The sequence below is a fragment of the Labrus mixtus genome, chromosome 10 (genome assembly GCF_963584025.1).
Source record: "Labrus mixtus chromosome 10, fLabMix1.1, whole genome shotgun sequence".
Taxonomy (NCBI): Eukaryota; Metazoa; Chordata; class Actinopteri; order Labriformes; family Labridae; genus Labrus; species Labrus mixtus.
The window spans coordinates 12,581,662-12,604,249 of record NC_083621.1 but is presented as its reverse complement, the minus strand read 5'-3'; the positions used below and the strand labels follow the sequence as shown (position 1 = coordinate 12,604,249).

General features: G+C 39.8%; 2 protein-coding genes across 3 annotated transcripts in view; one reads left to right on the top strand and one right to left on the bottom strand.

Moving 5' to 3' along the window:
* The window catches only part of dlg3 (discs, large homolog 3 (Drosophila)), a 62,117-nt gene extending 50,650 nt beyond the window's left edge, over positions 1-11,467 (top strand). Inside the window, exons 12-21 of one of the 2 annotated variants that reach the window (XM_061048350.1) lie at positions 4,209-4,385; positions 4,497-4,572; positions 5,877-5,922; positions 6,685-6,726; positions 6,941-6,991; positions 7,101-7,202; positions 7,284-7,456; positions 7,598-7,707; positions 7,798-7,889; positions 8,259-11,467. In XM_061048350.1, coding sequence (XP_060904333.1) covers positions 4,209-4,385; positions 4,497-4,572; positions 5,877-5,922; positions 6,685-6,726; positions 6,941-6,991; positions 7,101-7,202; positions 7,284-7,456; positions 7,598-7,707; positions 7,798-7,889; positions 8,259-8,365 — 976 coding nt within the window. In that variant the 3' untranslated portion in view covers positions 8,366-11,467. Of the gene's footprint in view, positions 1-4,208; positions 4,386-4,496; positions 4,573-5,149; positions 5,250-5,876; positions 5,923-6,684; positions 6,727-6,940; positions 6,992-7,100; positions 7,203-7,283; positions 7,457-7,597; positions 7,708-7,797; positions 7,890-8,258 lie in introns of both variants that reach the window. The other variant, XM_061048351.1, reaches the window with a different exon arrangement.
* A 141-nt stretch (positions 11,468-11,608) lies between these two features.
* On the bottom strand, positions 11,609-22,219 carry tex11 (testis expressed 11). The gene is made up of 29 exons (XM_061048352.1): positions 22,192-22,219; positions 21,054-21,166; positions 19,422-19,506; positions 19,199-19,278; positions 19,032-19,112; positions 18,834-18,953; positions 18,521-18,601; positions 18,308-18,393; positions 18,053-18,110; positions 17,877-17,972; positions 17,700-17,781; positions 17,220-17,298; positions 16,928-17,079; positions 16,716-16,801; positions 16,276-16,413; positions 16,052-16,154; positions 15,799-15,923; positions 15,042-15,127; positions 14,681-14,734; positions 14,552-14,592; positions 14,390-14,467; positions 14,214-14,284; positions 13,711-13,824; positions 13,436-13,508; positions 13,208-13,357; positions 12,988-13,096; positions 12,741-12,861; positions 11,985-12,152; positions 11,609-11,804 (listed from the first exon to the last, which is right to left on the bottom strand). The coding sequence occupies exons 1-29, from the start codon at positions 22,217-22,219 to the stop codon at positions 11,733-11,735; spliced, it is 2,730 nt and encodes a 909-aa protein (XP_060904335.1). The 3' UTR covers positions 11,609-11,732.
* Between the last annotated feature and the right edge of the window lie 369 nt (positions 22,220-22,588).

Genomic DNA, 22,588 nt, shown 5'->3' with positions numbered 1-22,588 from the left:
TATCTTCTCGTAGGGAAACATTTGATTGAGGGCATTGTGTTGGTACTTTTAATCAACGTCAAAGGGCTGATGGACAGGTAACCCCTGTTGTTGTTTTGATGCCTTGTTTGACATTGACTCTACTTTGTGTAATGTAGATTGACTGCGGGGCTTGTTGATGTGACCTGTGTTATGCCACTTTGGGCCAGTTGCCAATCTGGACAGAGGCTCATTTAGGAATTAAAACAGGTGGCGTCCTTCTGTTCACATAGGACTCACAGGGGTCAAGGTGAAAGATGTGTGATGTAGTTCCCCATGTCTGCTGACGCACTAATGTACATCACAACAGCATTGACCATATTCACACAGCAGCCAATTCACTCACCAGCAGGGTGAGAAGTGGAAATTCATCATGTTACGTCCCAGGTTATATTCCCAACACACTCAGCATCACAGATAGACACAAGCTTACTAGCAGCTAATTTATAATCAATATACCCTGTTGTTTGCAGGCACAATCAGTGCTTTGCTCCCACTGTGCGAGTGTGTGAAGTCGTATGACCAAAATTTCAAACATGGCAGAAAATAATCTGACCGGTTAGGATCATCTGATCAGGCCTTGATCGGCTGCCGTGCCTCAGTTTACACTGCACATTTGGCACCTCAAAGTCAATCGTGTGACTCAAAAATCAGGTCTAAATCGGCCTAAAATTGTACAGTGTGCACCCTGCCTACCTAGAAAATCAATGCTTCAAATCCTACCCAGAAATAAAAAAGACAATAGATATTGAGAATCCTGCGGAACATCAGTCTTCATCAAACTTCAGAAAACAGCTTGTAGAAGCATTCAGCAAATTACAAGCTCAACTTCCTGACAATCCAAGACTTTCAACAATCGTACTGTGATATAACTACATCATGATAATGCTAGCAAGGAAATAGTTAACAAGTTAAATAATACCATAGATAAAGCTAGCTTATATAATTGTTGTCCTTCCATCCATTAAATGTTGTCTAATACCAACTAATGTTTGTTATCAACTTTATATACTCTTGTTTTTGACTATCTATTATCTTTTTGCTTGTTCATTGATTCATGATTTGATAATGATTTTTCAGATTCATTTCATTTTTACAACTTTCAACCAGGAACAAATTTGCACAACATCAAAACAGCAGTTAAACATACAGTATGTCAATTCTGCCGCAAGGGGGCTTCAAAGCAATCAAAGCGATAACAAAAGATGACGTAAGGGCTGGTGGGGAGTGATTCTCTCTGATACTCCATCCCCACCCCCAACTTTCCATGATGTTTTTATCACAGCAGCAGCTTTCAGTAGCTGTTCTCGCTTGCTTATGCCGAAGTCTTTGACGTAACATCCGGTGTGTCCATGTCAACGATAAACACGTGTTGTCTGTCACAGTGCCGCCACAAAAGAAAAGGGCCGTCAAAACCATAAAATTAAGGATTTGTCTGGCTTTGATATCTGTTGGAAATATTAGAGGTAATGTAAGTACTCTGTGTGTAGTGTAAAAAAAAAAAAGAGTGTCATGTCACAGGAAAATGGCTGCTGATTGAAGACAGGATACATCAAACGTGTATCTAGTGTTCTCTTATTGGGCGACTGCTTTAAAGAGAGAAGCATTAACTTGTGTGAATCATGCCTCTCTTATAGACTGGCTCCCACGAGGCATGTAGAGCCTAGCCTGCTCCTGAGCGGGTGACTAAGCTCACAGTTATGTTGGGAAAGCTGTCTAGTTAGCTGGCTGATGTAGGAGCCGCCATGTCCTCTCAGTCTCTGGAATGTGGAGGCGTTAAGCCTCTGAGGTGTTCTCGAAAAAAAAGAGTCACATGTGCTTTCAGTCTTTTTGAAACACTATGAATATATCAAGGTGACAAAACGTGGGTAAGCTTTGAATTTGACTGTAACTTGTACACTTAAAATGTATTACCTGTTAGGAAGATGAGCAGTAAGACCTCTGACCAGTTGAATTATTCAGCAGTACTGTACTTTTATTGCTAGCCAAAGTTAATATTTAGCGGGAATACTATGGCGGAACCCTTTTCCCTTAGGGAGAAAAGATAATTTAGCCACTTCATGTCTGTCCACTGCAGCATGATAAATGGCCTATAGCTATAGGCTTGTTGGTCAAGTTAAGTTTCAACCTGTAAAGCAGGCATGAATACCTTGAGGAAGTTATTGTTGGCTGACCTGTCTGACAAGATGGTGATGCCCTCAGATGTAAAATAAACACTTTGTGTTTGTGGTGGAAAGTATGTGGCAACAGCAGTTACAAATGTGGAAACTTACAGATTGCATGCTTTACATTATTACTTCATGTTTTTCTAGGGCTGTCAATGTTAACACGTTAACCCCTGTGATTAATCTAGAAACCTTAACATGTTTATTCATTTAGAATGGATATTAATCATATGACAATAAATAACGTTTTAAAAATAAAGAATAAATAGGAGCGTAATAAAATGTAATGCTCGACTTGTATTAAAAGCCAACGCAAAGATGTGTCTTAAGCAGTGAACATTTTCAATGGATTGAGCATTTCTGATTTTCACAGGTAGACTGTTGAGCAGCTACTGCAAAGGCTTGGTCATCTAGGGTTTGAATCCTGTATCTAGGAACATCCGAGAGCGTCTGGTGTGGCGGTCTGACTGAAGCATGTTGGTGCAACAGCTCAGACCAATAAGAAGTTGCCAACTCATTTCAAGTTTTTAAAAACAAGTATCGGTAATAACATCTTAAACTGTATTCTGAAGCTTACACGGAGCCTGTGAAGAGAAGTCAGTACATGAGTGATAATGTGGTTGCGTTGTCTTTCTCCCCGGTCAGAAGTCGGGAAGCTGCGTTCTGAACCGGCTGCAAGCGCTGAAGAGAAAACTGATCCGCACCAACATACAAAGAGTTACAATAATCTAAATCTAAAAGAGACGTAATAAACATGTGAACAACTCTCTCAAACTCACCTGTAGGGAGATAAGGCGTTACATTTCCCATCAGTCTCAGCTGAACAATGGCTGGTCTTTACCACCGAGTCACATTGGTCAAACATCAAATGAAATTGAAAAGTGATGCCGACTCAACGGAGAAAGGGAGACATGCACTCATACTGAGTAGTAGAAAAAAAGTGTGTGGTCATGGAAAGAAGTTATATATAAACATGTATATATAAAGTTCTGTTGACTCTCAGTGAAATATAAGAACAGCAGTGCAGACTGGAGTTTGTCTTCACTGGAAAAAAAAACCAGACAAAATATCAGCGTCATTAACACATAGATGCCCATTATGAAAACGGTTTCCTCACCGCGCTGCATTATCATGAACACCTGTAATAGAGGCGCCTTGCACTAGGTAAGCCCTTAATTGAAACATGCTTATGTGCTCAAGTTGGGGTGTGTGGCAATATCTGGCTGAAATTGTGCAAAGTGCTAACATATTTGTTTGAGTGGCCCTGTGTTTGCCCCCATATGTGTAGTGGTGTATGAAATAAGCTGGGTGCTCAGGTCATTTTGAATAGGTGTCATGTGTGGATCCAGGGGGTGCCACACTTCAAATCCTACATCAACTGTTTGGTCCCTGGTGCAACAGACTACTAGTGGCTTTCTTTTCATTTCAATGTGGCTCATTTTCAGCTAATTGGGGAAAGTAAATTACAAGTATTTTAAAATGTCTTAACATAAACTACGAGTATTTAAAAAAATTTGATTTATCCATAATTTTTCACAGCATCTACAGAGATGAATACAAATACAGTTTTTTAATCAATGTACAGCACAAGTATTTTCTGTGCTGCCTTGCATGCTCTCAGACCTCTGACCTTTAATTTTGAGTATACACATTAGAGGTAGCCATCAAGCTATTGTACCGGTTCTATAATATAAGGTTTATTATGTTATCCCTGAACATGCTAATGTTTTAGTCACATGCTAGCTAAATGAGAGAGGCCTACTCCTTGTCAACATCCACATTTTGGATTTAAATACCTTGAAAGAGCTCGAATTTCACTCTTTAAAAGCTGAATCAACCTACCATACCATGAAAAAGTTCTAGAAAAACTTAAGAGCTATCATGTAAATTGGGGATCATGGCAGCCATTCTGTGCCAAGTTTAGACACAGACAGTTATTTGATCTTGACACATGGAGGAATGTTTACACTAACTCAAAGATGAAACGAAGAAAGTGGTTCAACCCAGTCCTTTGTTTTTCTGCAGAGCTTTGTTTGACTATGATCGAACGAGGGACAGCTGTCTGCCCAGCCAAGGCTTGAGCTTCTCTTACGGTGATATCCTCCATGTCATAAACGCTTCTGACGACGAGTGGTGGCAGGCGAGGCTGGTCACGCCACATGGAGAGAGCGAGCAGATTGGGGTCATTCCAAGCAAGAAAAGGTACGCTTACTCTTCATTTGATAGTGCGCTAATGCTAGACAAAAGCAAGTGTGATTACTACCATTCATGCACAGCTGAATGTTTTTCCCTCAATTTCTCTTTTATTCTTAGAGTGGAGAAGAAGGAGCGGGCTAGGTTAAAAACAGTCAAGTTCCACGCCAGGACAGGAATGATTGAGTCGAACAGGGTAAGTGTAGAGGGACCAGCTGCTCCGTGCCCCGGTGCCAGAGAGGCTGCCTTCAGAGCTGCTGCTGGGCTCCCAGGGAGATGGCCTACTTCCCCCTGAGTGTGGGAACGAGACCAGCACCTGCTCACTGAAGCAAGCACAAAAAGTGCTCTTATTACTGTATAGATTACACAGAAGCTGAGATGAGCGCTCTCTGTAACCTCCAAAGCTTATGCACTCATTGATATAAAGAAATGAGCACTTTTCAAATGTTAGTACATTTAATCACAGTGTGCTCTGTCAAATGTGCAAAAGAGGTGTAAATCGGATGTAATGTCTTTGTATAATCTATAATACAAGCTGACTTAATTTATGGAAATGCAACATGTTTTGCCATTCATTTCCACCCATTACCTGCTTCTCATTTTCATTATTCGACGTGTATCCTTTGTTAACATTTCATTTGTTTTTGTTTTGTTGTTGTTGTTTTTTTTTTGCATGGGTGTCGAGTACCCTCATTGAAACCCATTCTGTTTTGTTTTCACCCTCTCATTCTTCCCCTCCTCCCCCCCCTTCTCACCCACACATCGACAAGCAGCCAGTCAAAGTAAAGCGCAAAAAAAGCTTCAACCTTTCACGCAAGTTCCCGTTTTACAAGAGCAAGGAGAATATTGTGCAGGAGTTGGTGGAGTCTGAACGTGAGTACCAGCTGTGTGACGGAGGGGGGGTAGTTGTTGTTTTCCTCCTTTCCCCCTTCATGCTTCTGTTCTGTCTCTCAGCTTCCATCTATCAGCTCACCTCGAGGGATGGTTTGCGTGATGGCACTGCTTTCCATCCCTCTCTCACCGTCCCAGAGGGAAGCTCCACATGCAGAGCCAGCATCCGGCTGGAGTTGTGGGCTTCTCTCTGGTGTGTCTGTGCATCTACGGGCTCCAGAGGAGTGTCTAGCTGCGTGTGCTTGTGGCTGCATTAACACAGAGGCCTCTTTACACTTTGATGCTACTCTTCGTATAAGTCCTGATCAATTCTCCAGTCAGTCACTGACCCAAACAGGAGGACTCTCATTGACTGGACTGAAGCTTTAACACTTAACAGGTCAAAATCCGGCATTAATGGGATTTGGTTTGTGTAATTGAAAGGCCGAGGCTTACTATGAACAAAGTGGGGCTCAGGCTCAATTAGTAGAGCACAGCGCCATGTGTCAGTGGGCCAAGCGAGCACGACGCGGCACTCCTCTCCCTCTGTGCCCCGACTCTCACTAACCTCTTCTTCTTCCTGTCTGCTCTCTTCTCTTGGTTTCTGCTCTCACCTGTCGGGACACCTAGGACTTCCCAGGGTTAAGCGATGACTTTTATGGATCAAAGAGTTTGAGTAAGTGTGTGGTTGTACCGTGTCAAGCAGCTGCCCCTTGAGCTTAGAGGAAAAAATGCTTTGTCACTGCAAACTTAGCTGGGAATGCTGAACCACACACATTTAATAGAGGGACACACAATATATATATTTGTTTTTCTTTTCTTCTGAGAGCCTTTGCATAGTGATTTTCCACATAAAATAGGTTTATTTTCTGTCATGCATAAATTCTCTATTTCAGCTGCTTAATTGCTGATCTGTGAATTTTTATTTAATATGTATATTAAGATAATAATTCATTGCAAAAGAAATAAGTTTTATCAGATAAGGTTGCACAGAATGCTGAGCTGTATTTATGACACCAGAGTCAGCCAGCTCCTGCCTCCCCTCTGTGGAAGGCATAACTCTTTATGTTTTCTTAGTCATTCATATGAGGTCCGCCACCGGCACAGATCTAGCAATAGGAAACACTGGTCGGGGAATAGCAGGTCATTTGGGAGTTTGTCACAGGAAACACTTAATTTCCTATCGCTTGTACCTAAAACCACTTCCCTAATATTACACAAGCATGGCTGCTGCACCAAGCAAGACTTCTGCTTTCTTTATCCCTGTTTTTAATAGCCTAGATGCTGAGAAAAAGAGTGCTTCCCCCGCCACCCCTACGCTGTTGAGGAAGGGGAATTATTTTTTTGAACCCATAAGAAGAGTACGGATATATATTCAACTTTGGCTCTACTGTATTTGAAATAACCTGCAACTGGCTTTTTTTTTTTACTCTTCCAGAATGCCTGACATCCAACACAAGCGACAGTGAAAGCAGTTCGAGTGAGTCACTCTCATCTCTTTCTCTGTTTCTGGTTTGTTTTACACTGCCCACATAGATGATTAACATGGTACATGTTTTAAAATCCACTTGTGATATGACACCTGTAAATTAATATTCCTTTTTTGGTGTTTAATTGCCCATCATAAATTGAATCTATTTCTTGAAAGTGAGATGGCAAATATCTGATCAGGATGATGTTTTGTGTAATTACAGAGGGACAAGAGGACACAATTCTTTCCTATGAGCCAGTCATACGACAGGAAAGTGAGTGGCTCACTTGTCATACATAAAATGCTGCACAAGTTGAAAAATGGATGTGTATATATGTATTTTACTACACTGTCCTCACCTGCTTTCTCTGCCTCCAACATAGTTCACTACACAAGGCCTGTGATCATATTGGGTCCAATGAAGGACAGAGTAAATGATGACCTCATCTCTGAGTTTCCCCACAAGTTTGGCTCCTGCGTACCCCGTGAGTTTACAGAAACACAACAGATCCAAACGGCAATGTGAACATAAAGCAATGAAAAAATAAATCGATTCCCCTCTTCAGATACGACTCGTCCGAGGCGAGAAAACGAGATGGACGGCCAGGACTACCACTTTGTGGGCTCGCGGGAGAAAATGGAGAAAGACATTCAGGATAATGAATTCATTGAGGCTGGCCAGTTCAACGAGAACCTGTATGGGACGAGCATCTTGTCCGTCAGAACTGTGGCCGAGAGGGTAGGTACCAAGTCTGGTTTCTCTGCAGGGTTACTGTTAATGGAGGCCTGTTAGCTTGCATGATTGATCAAAAAGCTCTTTTTTTTTTGTGAAGTCTAAATTGTATAGTCTTTTATAAAACGTCCCTGTACATGCTTCCAGGGGAAACACTGCATACTGGATGTGTCTGGGAATGCCATAAAAAGACTGCAGCAAGCACAACTTTATCCGATTGCCATCTTTATTAAACCAAAATCTATTGAAGCCCTCATGTAAGTTTGAGCTTTGATAACACACTCTGGTAAAGATTTCACTGAAAATAAGTGTCTGTGACTCTTAACTAATCTACTTTTACTTTCCAGGGAAATGAATAAGAGGCAGACGTACGAGCAAGCCAATAAAGTCTTTGACAAGGCAGTGAAGCTGGAGCAAGACTTTGGAGAGTTTTTCACAGGTTGGTGTCAGCTTTTTTCTATTTTCTACAATTTTTGTTTAATTCATCAGTCAGTTTCTAAATGTATTGATCCTCTCAAGTATAAGGGTTTGATGCTTTTCTTTTTCATTTATGATAGAAAATGACAAGTCTTTTGGCTTTTGAACATTAGGTAAAAAAGATTTAAACTCTTAGTTTGTATTGGGGGACATAATGAACATGATGAGACTATTTGCTTTGAATGTATTTATTAGGGTTGTAAGTCAAAGCCCTACTTTTAAAATGTGTAGTGATTAATTTGACTAATCTTTTCCGTCTCCAGTTTTCATGCAACCAACAGATAGATATAGATATATATATTTTAATGTTCCTATGTGTTTGTGTCTCCAGCTATCGTACAGGGTGACTCACTAGAGGAGATCTACAACAAAATCAAGCTAATCATCGAGGAGCAGTCTGGTCCCTACATCTGGATCCCCTCCTCAGAGAAGCTCTGAGCTCCCTGCTGTCTCCTCTGCATCAGTGCAGAGCTCCCCTCCTGCCTCCCAGAGACCCCACCCAAGCCCAAAATAGCCCCCCACCCCTCCTCACCTCCTTTTTGCAGATATGTTTCATATCAAGTTTTAGTGTCATCATTATGTTACTCTAAATGAAAAAGAAGTCTTATCACCATTACTGTGACTGTGCACATCCCTGCATGAGTTTCTCAACAAATCCATTCAAGACTGGAAATGCCATTCCAAAGGAATTTGTCAAATGAAAACAAAAGGGAAGAGGAATATATCCTTTTGTGAACTGGAACTGACTGAAGATCAGAATGTTTTACAGAAATCTGGGGAGAGGAGATGGGATTCAAAACGAAGTTGCAGGGAAACAAGAGACAAATCATACCAAGTTGGAACACTTTGTAAATGTTCATCAAATCACATTTAAAAAGACACGCAAGATGAGAAGTGAAGACCAATTAAGGTTTGTTTGTTTTTTTTCTAAAAAGACTGGTTAAAATCAAGCCCTGCTGATGGTACTGTTCATGGAGTTCTCTCTCTTGTCTATAATGACTGAGGAAATTAGTGGAGCCTACAAACTGGTGATCTATTTATCACAAACCAGCTTGCCGTTTGGTCGTCTGCCAGTTGTCTGTGCTGCAGCTGATATAGACATCTCGGGAGGCGGATATAGAGGACGAAAGTGTTGTGAATCTCTACATTTATATTATGAAATCACAAGATAAATGATAAAATCCCACTGAGGTTTTCCTACATATTAAAAACTACACATTTTACACTTCACTAGAATTGTCAATTTGGAGGGCTGTTAGATTTCATTTTTTTTTTTTTTTTTGTGGGATTTTTTGCTTGTGGTTTTTAGCTGCTCTGTGTAAAGGATGGGGGTAGAGAAGTGTAACTGGGCTCTCTGCAAAACACCAAACTGCCTTACATCAAATACAAATTCTGTTTTGTGACTACCTGTTGTCTGTGAGGGAGGCTGCACACAATTGACCAGGAAAAGAGAGAAAACATTCTAATCTTTTCGTACTTTTTTGTGTCCTCCAACTGCCAGTGGGCCTGACTTGAGTGCAATAGATAAAACAGTCTCAACTCTACGGGCGCTTTTTATTCCCCTGTATTTCCACCTTCCTTCCTGAATTAGGCCATTGGATCACAATTTGGACAGCCAGAGCCTCCTAACTATTGTTGAGCAGCAGACCACCCTATTACACTCTCTGCCTTCCAAGAGGATTCTCTTCTGATTGAATAGTCACATGGTACTGTCCTATCTGCCGCCATGACGGTGGCCTTAAAACGGGTAGAACAAGACAATAATTGTATTGGATGTCCTAACAATTAAAGAGTCAATATAACCTGTTTTTGGATTGTCCCAATGTCCCCTTACCAAAAATAACACTAAAGTTGGGTTTGATTAAACCTATATGCTTTGTGTATCTGTAAACACATGAATTCTTAATTAATCTCTTGTTGGCAGGTGCAGAACCACTGTGTTGAACTCATTAGTGAGTCTGGGGTGAGCTAGACCAGCTCAGGAATCGTATCTTACAGAAACCATTACTCCTACGACTGACAGGCCATGTTTGGACGATGACACGGAGAGTTCATAGCTGTCAAATGTGAACAAACAAGAACTTAAAGTATTGTCGCTCAGTGTTCTCAACTAAACGGTGTAATCAGGCTGTATTATGTCTCTTCTCTTTATTCGTGAGGCGGGAGCTTGTTCAAGGCCAACTGTGTGGTAACTTTGAGTTGGCTGCATGGCATCACCGGGATTGACCTGCTCCGACCTCCCATGCAGATCTTGGCACCATATGTTCACAAGTCCATGTGAGAGAGCAGAAGAAGTAGGAGTCACAAAGGAGTACTTTGGCCTCTGATCGTGAACATTCTTGCTTTCCACCTCAGCTTTTTGAAAAAGTACGAAGGGAGTTTTTTTTTGTTTTGTTTTGTTTTTTTAACTTCTCAAGAGAGCCAGGCCCAAAAGGAAAATTGTAACCTAGACCTCTGGGTCCCCCTGCTCTCTCCCACCCACAGAGCACCTGTACCTGCAGGCATTTTCTGAACAGGTGTGCCCACCTGCCAGGCACCACTGCTTAACCAGCTGTCATTACCTGTGTCAAAACCAGAGTTCAGGGAATAACCGAAGGGAACAGAGCCATTTATAAACTGCTTGCAGACTGTTTCAAAGGGTGTGGTAGCTGTACAATGTAAATAAGCCCCCAGCAGATCCCCCTCACCTGTGCTTAATGCATGTGTGAATCAAACTGGGACAAACATGTTTTATAGACCACAAATGTCAGGTAAGTAAAGTTTGAGCTACTCTTGAGATATAATTTCCATACAGGTGTGCTGTATTGTTGGTATTTCTCTTCAAATGCCTATTGGAAAACTTAACTAGTCAGTTGGGAATTCAATTCCTTTGAGTAGGGCCTGTCTACATGTGATTTCTTGTGGAACGTGTCTGGGTGTATAGATTTAAAAATATATATATATATTGTAAAATAATTAAAAAGAGATGCAGGCAGAAACCTACACAATATCACAGAAACCAGGAGCATTGATCAATACACCATTAGAAATTTAGAATCGGTCCTCTCCGGTGTTAAGTTGAAATACAGCTGACTGTTAACAATGTGTGTGGTATTCATACCTCAGTCAGCCATGTCAAAGCCCAAAGAACTTGATTTCATATTACTCTTTCCTTTGAGGTTGTGCTATATAACGAGATGGAACCTGAATGCCTCTGCGTGTGTATAATTGATGAGGGTCTTTGTTCTGATGAGAGAAATGACATATATGCTTTTATTATTCGGGTGGGGGGGTCAGGGTTCTTGTTTGTACTTTTGGGTGATGATGTTTCTGTTATAGCACATCTGTGCAGTAAGTGCTTGCAAACATGAACCCTTTGATTGTACAGTAGTTTCCTTCCTGTTACTGCAGGTGGTACAGCCTATCAGGACACTTGGCCTCATGGTCTTCCCTGTCTCATAGTCATGAGGGAACACAGTCCTGCAACTTTTGTTTGGGTTTTATTTTGGGACTTGACAAAAGTTTATTTGTTTGAAAATAAAATATGTGACTCAGTTATGATTTTGATGTGCTTGTTATTCTGATTTTAAATAATGTAGTGGCTTTATTGAGAGAAGACCATAGAGGCTGACATGAAACAGGAACAAATGGGTTATTTTCCAACAACTTGTCTATCAGATTCCCTTGAATGGCAACAATGGGACATTAATGAACATTTTACCACAACAGTAACAACAGTTACCTGTGGAAAAACGGATGGGCCTGAGTATTTTCAGTCCACTCTCAGAATAGGAAGTTAACACCAGGCTGCCAAGAGCTTATTCTGTTATTCCTCCATGATGATCTTTTTCTTAGCTTTGTCCAACCTGTCCAGGATTTCACTGTAGAGACCAGACATCTGTGGGAACACGAGACACTGTATGACTTGAAAAGAGTTCTAATCATGATGGTTATAATTCAATATAATGCCTGTGTTACTTCAGCTCAAGCCTGTCTCCATTTTTTCTCATAAGCTCTATCATGATCCAAGAACTAGAGTTTGCTTTACCCACTCCCTTCTTCTACTCCAGTTTTTTACCTGTTTTTCGTAGCTCTCCTGCAGAGATCCAAGGTATTGGACAAAGCTCATGGCGAGGCCACACCACTTCTCAGCCTCGGGGTACTGAGCCAGGCTGTATAGCAGTATCCCTGTATTCCACGCCCGCGTCAACAACCACAGGGTCTCCATCTCTGGGAAGTCTTCCGGCTGCAGATAGGAGCAGGAAGACGTTCAAAGGACCTTTTAACGGAAGCCAAGCTTAAGAAAGGAAATCTATTCTTGAGGTGAAAGCCTGTGAGTAACTTTGACACAGTCCTGTTCTATTAACATTGACTAGTAGAATGTTAACATTTACTAGGAGTCTTAGACTTTAAACAAACCGGAATGGCCGGAATCATTTCTGAAGTTTCCTCCGTTTTCCTCAGCTTTCACTTTGATCCAAAGAATTCCACAGCTATCAAGTAATAACTGAATATGAAAGAGGAAATATGCTCTGCCTCTATAGCAGTGTAATGTCTCAATAATTTGCTGCCTCTTTCAGAGCTGCAGCTCACCGGCAGTGTGATGACTTGCACAGCACATTAACATTCAAATTGGCAGGAAGGGGGTGGTGAATGGAAGCATCTGCTAATTGAAGTGCGGCTGAAAGCCCATTGATAAAAAGAGGCTTCCAGAACAGCAGGCAAACATGGAGTGGAAGAGAGGGGGTTAATTATATAGCAGGGAGCAGTTCTGTTGGAGGGAACAGGAGGTGGGAGCTAAGGGATAGGCAATGTGTGATTGGTGCTGACTCACTGCGGCTGCAATGATGGACAGGGCCTCCTCGTAGTATTCCCACACCTCCTCTAGCACATGGGCCTCCACCTCAGACACACCGCTTGGGAGGGATAGCTTGATCAGGCTGTGAACACACTTACTAAGACAGGGACACAAAAAAAACGCATACAATCAGAAAGCCCTTTCATCCTAATGAGCACTTTGTAGGAAAGGATCAGTAATGAAATGTCATGGGTATTTTCATGCAGAGTAGTGAAGGGTATGCCTGCAGCGAGCCAGGTCAGCCAGTGGTTGTTTCTTGTGCAGAGAGAGAGTAACCCTCAAGGCCTTCTTACACAGCAGAGGGAAGTGGGCTGGAGGCTCCATAGCCAAAGCTACATGTAGAAGAAAAAGAAGATGTGATCTTTATGAAAGTACTACAAAGTGTCTGTTTCTTTAGGCACGTTTGCAGAGTTAGAATAATAATGTTTGTATTTCTTCTCTACCTGCAATGGTTTCAAGCACCTTGGTTTCAACATTTTCAAGCTCCAAGACAGACTCCAGAACTGTCTCCACTTTGGGGTCATTTAGCTTAGCACGAGCTTCAAATTCATACAGCAGCAGCAGTGTGTCTGTTGGGTCCATGGGGAAGTTTCCTATGAGTACATACATATTAAGAATACATATCAGCACTGCATACTTGTATTAATTGGATATCGTAGTTCTTATGGTACCTGATGCTTTAAGGGTTTTCCAAATCTCCCAGCAAATCTGAATGTGCTCCAGAGCCTGAGTGAGCTCCTCCGTCTGTGAAACCAAGCAGAATTGGTAACAAGCATTCTGGATTCATTAGCTCCATCTAGTGTTCAGTTCATTCTTCATAAGCAGACAGATTGAAAGTAAAACACCTACGCCGTCACCAATAATGTGGTTAGTCACCTCTCTTCTCCAATGTGGATGGAGTGCGTGCTAAATGTAGGAGATGGGTTAGAGGGAGTGGGTGGCACACCTGGGCAGAGTAAGGAGACTTCCTGCAGAGCTCCAAAGATGCAGCAGCAGCCATGAGCAGACACGTCTTCTGGCCCATGAGCAGTGTTCGATCAGCAGGGCACAGCTGTGAGAGCTACAGGATTATACATGCGCACACGTGGATGTAAAGTGTTATCATCAAATACAGTACTTTGTGAAGGTGTTTTTGAGCATGGGAAAATTAATCAACATTCACTGCAGAACCTTCTATTTGTATAGGTGTGCTGTAAGACATGGATGCATGTACTTCAATCAATTTGCAATTACAGGTTTTCAGATAAAGGTAAGGTCCAAAAGTCAGAGGGCATAGGAAACTGTCACGATGGAATCATCCTGGGTCACTGAGATCCTTTATCTTAAAAGATGAGCTGTGATTTTTTTTAAAGAAAATGTAAATCCTTGTTCAGGTGATATTGATCTACACCCACCAACTGTGCCATAGATATTGATAATTAACCTGAAAAAGCTAATAAGGACACTTGCCTGGTAGGAGAGAACAAAGAAATCCCTCATTCTGTCAGGGCTGCTCTCACACTGCAAAGCTGAGTTCCAAGCTGTGACAAAGACACACAATTACACTGAAGGGGCTGCAAGATTTTAAGAGACTGCTAGCATACCATGTTTTATCGAAGAGAAAAGGAGAGGAACCGTATCCATACCAATCTTTCTGAACCAGTTAGCTTCTTCTGCACGTTGCCCAACAGTCATGCAAGACTGGCATGAAACTTTCTGCAAAGCTGCAGCGATACAAAACAAAACATGTATCTGGTCATCTCACACTGCAGACACTGTAGAGAAGATATTCACTGTTGCATACATACCCATTTTTAAGTATGGCAGAAGAACATCCAGATTAACAGTCCTATGTAAATCAATCAGGTTTTGTTTTTATTATAGGAACATCAATCGTACTTCATAACAATTAATTGGGCATTTCCACTTTTCCTCACCTTGTCGTATCATTCGATTTTTCTATTGTTGAGAGCACAAGTCGCACCAAACACCTATGAAAGATGAATGGAAAAACTGCTGTTGACCTCCTTTTTTTCACCTACTAACTGTATTATACAGAGACACACTTTCAGGGGAGAAGCAGGGGAATATAGGTCAGTGGATCATAGAGGAGTTTGGAAAAGCTAACTGACGAGCTAAAATCTCTCATATATCCATAGCAGCTATTTTAATATTTCTTCTTTAAGCAATGGGGCTTAAAAGTTAGGGTTTTTTTTGTAAGTTTATTATAATTGTCTACAAGCAAGAGATTTAGTTTAGTTTTAATTGTTTCATTTGATTATTCGAGTGCTCACATACCTGAGAGCAGTCAGAACCTGAGCCTCATCTTTGGAGTTGTCACACAAGCTCTCCAGTGCCTTCATGGCAGTTTCCTGTTGTTCGTTCTGTCCCAAGGAACAAACCTCCTTATAATTAATACCACAGCACACCGGTCATATTCATCATAATGATGGGGTAAAATAAGGATTCCAACCCATTTTCTATTAATTAAAAAAAAAATATATATATATATCTTTTTCAAACCTAATCTTAAAATTGCTAAAAGCTTGCTCCCCATTTTGCTGATATTTACACAAGAATTCCCACTAATATAAGATGTTAGAGTGTTTTATAAAATCCTAATTAAGTCAAATTTCACCTATTTGCACAAAACAATTCACTATCATGTCAAAGCTGAAAATCAATATTCATCTACACTTGAATGATTATGCGTAGTAATCCTTGGGAGATTGTGTACAGTAATGCTAGATCTCAAATATCAGCCATTGCTGACCTAGCAGGGTCTATCTTTTCCTGGAAAAATGTCACATTCATCCTCTCCATTCATCATGACTAGCACAAAGTTCCACAGTAGCTGCACCCCCAAAACACATTTACAGCTGAGTTAAATTGGGTGTCTTTAGAAACTGTACATGAAAGTACTACTGAGTGATTAAACCCAAGTTTTTTCAAATTATAAAACTATGAAATCTGATACATCCGACAGACCAATTCATTTTCAAACATATCTGACATATTTATACACATTATGTAAGTGCGGAGTAGCGAGTCCTACCTCTAAAGCAATCTGAGCAGCCAGGCTGAGGAGATTGAAAGCAGCGCTCTCAGATACCAGCAATCTGTCCTCAGTGGAAACAGGACACCTGGATAAAAGTCCTATTGCATTCACTGCCTCTGCAGCTGGTACAAATAAACAGCCTCATCACCACAGAGAAAATTCTGACAGGTAGCTGTTATTAAATTGCCACACTACTAGCGATTAATGAATTTTCTGTGAAAGTATTCAGAGCTAATGTTTTTATATATACCTTTCTCCACATTGTTCTCCTGCACTGCAATCTTGTACACACTGAACTGAGTGAAAATGTTGTCCGGATCACATCTCTCTGCTTCTTTTATTGCTTCTCTGGCCTGAAAACAAATGTTTTTAAATACATGCCAACAAACATCACATGTAAAAAAAAAAATACAAACCACCTGGTTTTATGACATTAACTGTCCTAACTTGCTGTTGTGGCTCAAGTCATCTTACCTTCTCCAGCTGCTTTAGTTGGAGGAAACAGGAAGCTCTGTTCCTCTGCAGTTTGGCTGAGTTTGGCTCCATTTGACCAGCTTTAAAGAAACCCAGGGAGTAGTTGTACCACTGAAGAGCCTCTGAGTAGTTTTTGGCCTTTGAAGAAAGACAGAATCCTAAGTTAAACTTTATTTATCACTGTTCAACAATGCATTATTAGCAACATACATAGGTGAAGTGGTTAGCCACAGTGCAGAGACCAGGGACTATCAAAAGGTCTGGGGCCAATGCTTTGGATATGGATGAATAAGGGTTTTAAGGAAACCACAAGATCCAAATCAAACCAATACAAAAACAAAGAAAACATGCACAGCGCTATGCACATGCTGAGAACCATACATGTTATTATAATCTGTAAAATATCTTCTGCATGAATGAATTTGGCCTTATTGGCATACCTCAAAGTGTTTAGATGCTTTATCCCACAGCATGACATGCAGACTTGTGAGGGCCTGTGGAGTCAGCTGTTTTCCTGTGTAGTGGCCTGTTTGGAAGTTCAAAAAAATTGTAATACTTATCCATATTCCCCTTCACAGTATAATTCAAGCATTTCTATGAAATGCATCAAACATCTCACTTATTATAGAACTGTTATACAAAAGTAAATTACCAGTGATAATGTCCTCGATCTTCTGTTTGCCCAACAGTTCCTTTCCTTTCTGCAGCAGTAGCTCAATGTGCAAGACAAGAGCAGTTCCCAGGTCAGGGGCCGACTCAAAGTGCTGACACACACGTTTCAAATACTCAAATGACAGCACTTCTCTAGAAAATCCAAATAGATATTATTCAGCGTTGAACAATGTACATCTTGGCGTTTCTTTATAGAAAATGTGAATGTGTGCACATGTTGGTGTTCTGCAGTGTGTCACGAAGTCTACAAAGAGAAATACTGTATGTTTTACCTGTCTTCAGACATGAGTAGTTTCACTGTGCTCAGACACACGTCAAGAGGAACCTTAGATTCCAGCATCTCTTGTAATCCTAAAAAAACATATTTTTATAATCTGCATTAAAAATGTATTTTTAACTTTGCTTTCCCCTAACCTTTATACACACAGTAACACATAGAGGGGTCTCTTCAATCAGAGGCTGAATGGCTCTACTTGAATACCTGACTTCACTTATACTTCACTTATTAGAGTATTATAAGTGAGAATATTTACTGGAGAAAGATGTTTACTGTAGACACTTAAAATACATATTAGTACACAGGATTTTTTCTATTTTCTATCATTTCCATTAGCTTTAGATACTCTAAATGGATTAATTTTATTTTATTTTATTAAAATAATTCTTTAACCTCTTGACATCCAGCAACCGTCTGTTGCCTATGATGATGAAGTGAGGGAAACATAAATTAATAAAATCAAGAAATGACCTACCCACTCTGATATGATCATCTGAGACCCCACATCTCAGGAGTATTTTGATCTTTAAGTACAGCCCAGATGCACTCACAGATTCCTGTCAAATTTCAATTAGTACAGAGCATCTTAGATTTAGTTTAAAGTATGCTTTAAAATATAAATGAATAATACAACATGGAAATCATATCCCACCTTATTGGCTAAACTGACAGCATTAAGAGCCTTCTCCTGAAACCTCTGACAGTCCCACTCTAAATAAACAGTGCCTAGGAGCCTCAGAACCTTGGCCTATGTAACAGAAAGTGAAGAGAGTTAAAAAATAATTTCTACCCATTCCTTGTACTACACTTTGTATTGCACTGTCTTACCTGGACTTCAGATCCAGGGGCATATTTCACATTCATTTTCCCAATATCATAGCTTTGGCTGAAAAAAAGAAGAACAAATCCCTTTGTGAAACATCTTTAATCACTTCAACCAAGTCCAGCTGTATTTTGGATTATACTTCACTTTAGTATGACCTGTATGACTGAGAAACTGTCAACCCTCACGGACAAGTCCCACTTTTATGTTTCTCAGTTGATTTAAATAGCACAGTTGGATCAATTTAAATATACATTTACCTCAACCAAAATGCACTGTCCTCAAACTTTTTCAGATTGTAAGTGTCAACACCAAAGTTGTAGCACATAAGGGAGAGATACGCAGTCTGCATTGGGGAAAAAAAAAACATATTACATCCCACACACTTTGAATAGTGGATAATATATGTACTATAAATGTGAAACAACAATATATAGAATTGTAAAAGTGACAACAAAGTGGTTTGTTTTTACATCTTTTGGTAGCCGCTGCAGCATGTCTTTACAGCGCTCCATGTATACCACAGCGTCATGGTTGTTCCCTTGAATTATGGCCTGTGAAGTAGAGACTTGAGCTTTCAGTTAAATGTCAGCACACAATATAATATTCCCTATTCGAGAAAAAAAAAGAAGAGATTTCCCCCTCTCATTGTTTCTCGGTTCACATTTTAGCTGTCTCACACTTCACACTGCAAGTCTGTCAGAATAGCACTTCATCAGCTGCCAAATATCACAAGAACAAATATTCACATTGTAGGTGTTGAACATCACATGAGCCACATCTCACCGACTCTGCCTGGTATGAAAGAACTCGAAGCAGATCCTTCTCTACATCCCCCTTTGATGATCCCATATCAGTTGCTCCGTCACCTCTGGAAGTAAGATGGCCATAGAGGATTTCCAGGCCCTAGGGAAATTGAATGCTGAATAGTATGTAAAGATACCAGATTTCTGTTAACGGTAGGTCTTTAAAAAAATACTTTACTTTGACAGCAAGCTGTAAGAAGTTATCTGCCATCTGGGGATTTTTGCAGTCCAGCCAGGTTCTCCCTGTTTTGCTGGCCATCTGTAAAGATTAGACACTTGCACATAGAACTTGTCCTGCTGAAATGTTGAGCACTCACAGAGGGATTACCCTTCAGTATTGCTTACCAGGATCTGCTTGCGGATGACGCCCTCTGTTGGATTCTCAGGGTCACAGCAGTATAGCAGACTGCATGCAACATGACGCACTGTGAGGATAGTAACATTTAATGACAAGATTACCCCTGCTTCAAATCCCTGCATTGGGTCAACATTTAAGATTTTATTTCTGAGAACTTCATGATAACCAGTTAAGTTGCAGTGTAAATTAGTAATGAGACTAGAAGTGTACCTTTGGCTTTCTGATTTTTACTTATTGTGGTTCCAACATTTTTAGTAACAGCCCAGTTCCACAGCTGGATAGCACACTCCTCAAGCTGTAAAATGAGAAATTAAGTGAAACACATGCAACTGAATGGACAGATATAAGTAATATTAGAAAATTATCTATTTTTGTTTAAAGCGCTTGTCAGGATTTTTTAATTGGTTATAAAACAGACTGAAATAAATATAGCCGGTACTTCTAAATGAACCTCAAAAGTAGTGGTGAAACAGATCACAACTGATCAATGACGTGTTCGGATCACCCCCCACAGTTCGGGCCAAACGTGATCTGCAGATCCATACTCTGTACAAAGGAGATAAATTCAGTCTTTTTAAAATATACGCAAGTTTTTTTTTTTACAGACATTAAGAAACATGTTGTAAAATGTTGAAATTTTATAGTGTATAATTAATTTGTTTAAAAACTGCGACTTTTCATCTCACCATGTCTGCATTTATCATGACGGTATCAGCTGGTGGCTGTGTGACATAGAAACTTGAAACTTATTATTGATGTATAAGCCTGCTGTAGTCTGAAAACTTAGCCAAACAGACAACTCCTTTAAGAAGCACTATGTTTGGTCCAAAAAAAGAAGATACAATCCCTAAACACACCAGAGGTGAAACACATGCGCCCCTCCTTGGTGTTTCGTCTGACTAACAGAGCATGCGCTGTATATGAAGCCAGTGCGCAAACACACATATCCGCTAAATGAACAGCGCATGTAAGTTACATCGTCAAATCTCATTTTAGTAATAGATAGATTTCTATGTTTTTGTTTGTAAAGTTGCTATCCCTGATGAGTGGTAAGAAATACTGTCACTGACATTATGAAGCTTTGTTTACACACTGTTTTTACTCAGATTTTTTACTTTACCTCTTTCGAAATAAAAAAATTGTTCAGGTTATTCTGTTTGCTTTTTTTATTATATTATTGTAGCAATGTGTATGTAGTGAAGAATTTAAGGATGTGATATTAAGATTCATGGAATGCATTGTGACTTGTAATTGCTGTCAAAATGGACAGCTTGAGTCATGGCTACCTGAGGTGTAGAAAAGTTTTAAAAACTTTATTTTTTTCCAACCCGAAAAACAATCCAATCCATGGCAAAAATCTGTGATCCAATCTGAACCGAACCTTGAGATGTGTGATCTGTTGCACCACTACACAAGAGCAAAGCAGACCTTCAGCATGATGATTTTAATGCCTGCAAGTGCTGCTGTGAGGAAGGTGTGAGACAAGGACATAAACAGCAAACTGTTGAAGACAGACTTTTTTTAAATTTACAAGGCAAAGAGTGGAGATGATTTATATTTTGGATTATAAAAAGAAAGAAGGAAGAGATTTTTTGTCAGAAAACACCACTTACATATGTATGGATTATGTTCAGCAAAGACACAAGATATATTGCTTTGTCTAGGGGGGGCGCCAAAACGATGTAAACTTAAGAGTACCCACAGTAGCCATCAGTGAAATTTTAGATTCATGACTGTTGCTTATTTCTTAAAGTTAGTTGTATATTTCTTTGTTGAAACTTACATTTATCCCTGCACAGGACCGTTTTCTATTGTATAACAGTCTCTCACAACTTTACCTACTTGTTGATCTGGTATTTTGGGGAAACCGTCCAGACCATAGACTTCAGAGTAGAGTTTCTCTATCACCTCTTGATAATCTGAAGACTGTGTTTGCAGTAGGTTATCTGTAAGACCTGTGAATGACCAAAAGCACATCAAGACAAGGTAGTGTCAAGAATTTGACAGAACAGAGGCAACAGCAGATGTCATCTACTCAAGAGGGCTCTGATGTCTGACACAGGAAAGCACATGTCACAATCACAATGTATTTCCCACAACAGCAATCTTCATTTAAGCATCATTTAACTCATCACTACCCTCCTGTAGTTGACATTAATCCTAATAATTCAGCAAATCAGCAATATGAAGCAGTTTTCCACAAGGTAATGAATTACCTTGTAAACATACTACACTACACAAAGAAGGAAACACTCAACTTCTCAGAAATAAGTCCAATGTTTCCCCTAAAGATGTCCTTGTTGGCAATTTAATTTCTTATGTGACTGGTGGTTTAGTTTTATACATAATTTAGAAATCAGATGTAGCGAACATGCATTGTAAAATAATAATAATTCATCAATTATTGCTGGCCATCTATCTAATGCTTCAGAATCCTTAATTATGAATGATATATGATAATTTAAATATCCGTTCAACATTTTTGAAAATGTCACCAGTAAAAGTGTTTTTTCTGGGTAAACACATCAGAAATGTGCTCATTATAATTCCTGTTGACTGACTTAAGCTAAATGTTGATTAATAAACAATGTTTTCCTGTATTATTAATTTGGTTTGACCCAAATTCGGTGAAGTAGAGGTATTATAAATGCTACATAGTGCCTTAAAATGTATACTTCTGTATTATTGTATTAAGAATCCACTTTTATTAATGCTGGTCATGAGTTAGGTAGTGATTATTTTAAAGGAACCAAAAAAAGGTAAATGTAAATTAACATTTTGAAAAAGATAACCTCGTCCACTAGACTAAACTGGCGATAGTATAACCTCTGTTGGTAACCTAGCAACTGTTATACACCTAGCTAGGTTGGAACTTTGTAAAAAAGCTAACTTTAAAAACATTTAAATGCTTTTTGTAGCCAAAATGTTGCTTTGTATGACACATACAGTTAGACACGTCAACGGTACATCATTTACTTACATTTTACAGCTGAAACAAACCGCTCCATATTTAACTTTTAACACTGGTTCTAGCTTCACACCACAGCGCCGCAGCTTGACCGCCGCGTTTGATTGACAGCTCTGCAAAAATGCCCGCGAAATGTCCAGGAAGGTAACAAACAAAGTTAACACTAAAAGTATTATTTTACTCAGATATTGCTTAATAGTCGCTAGATTGTAGCTCTGTGTGATACTTTTTTTTTGTTATAAAGCTTTTATTTCATATCAAACATAGCCTAATTTACTCAGATACTTTATTGTTATATAGTAGTAGACTGGATTAAGTGTCCCTTACTATGGGTACATTTAATATCAGTAAGATTACTTGCTGCCATACTGGCACTCCCATACACTGTAAATTGAACACAGCTACCATT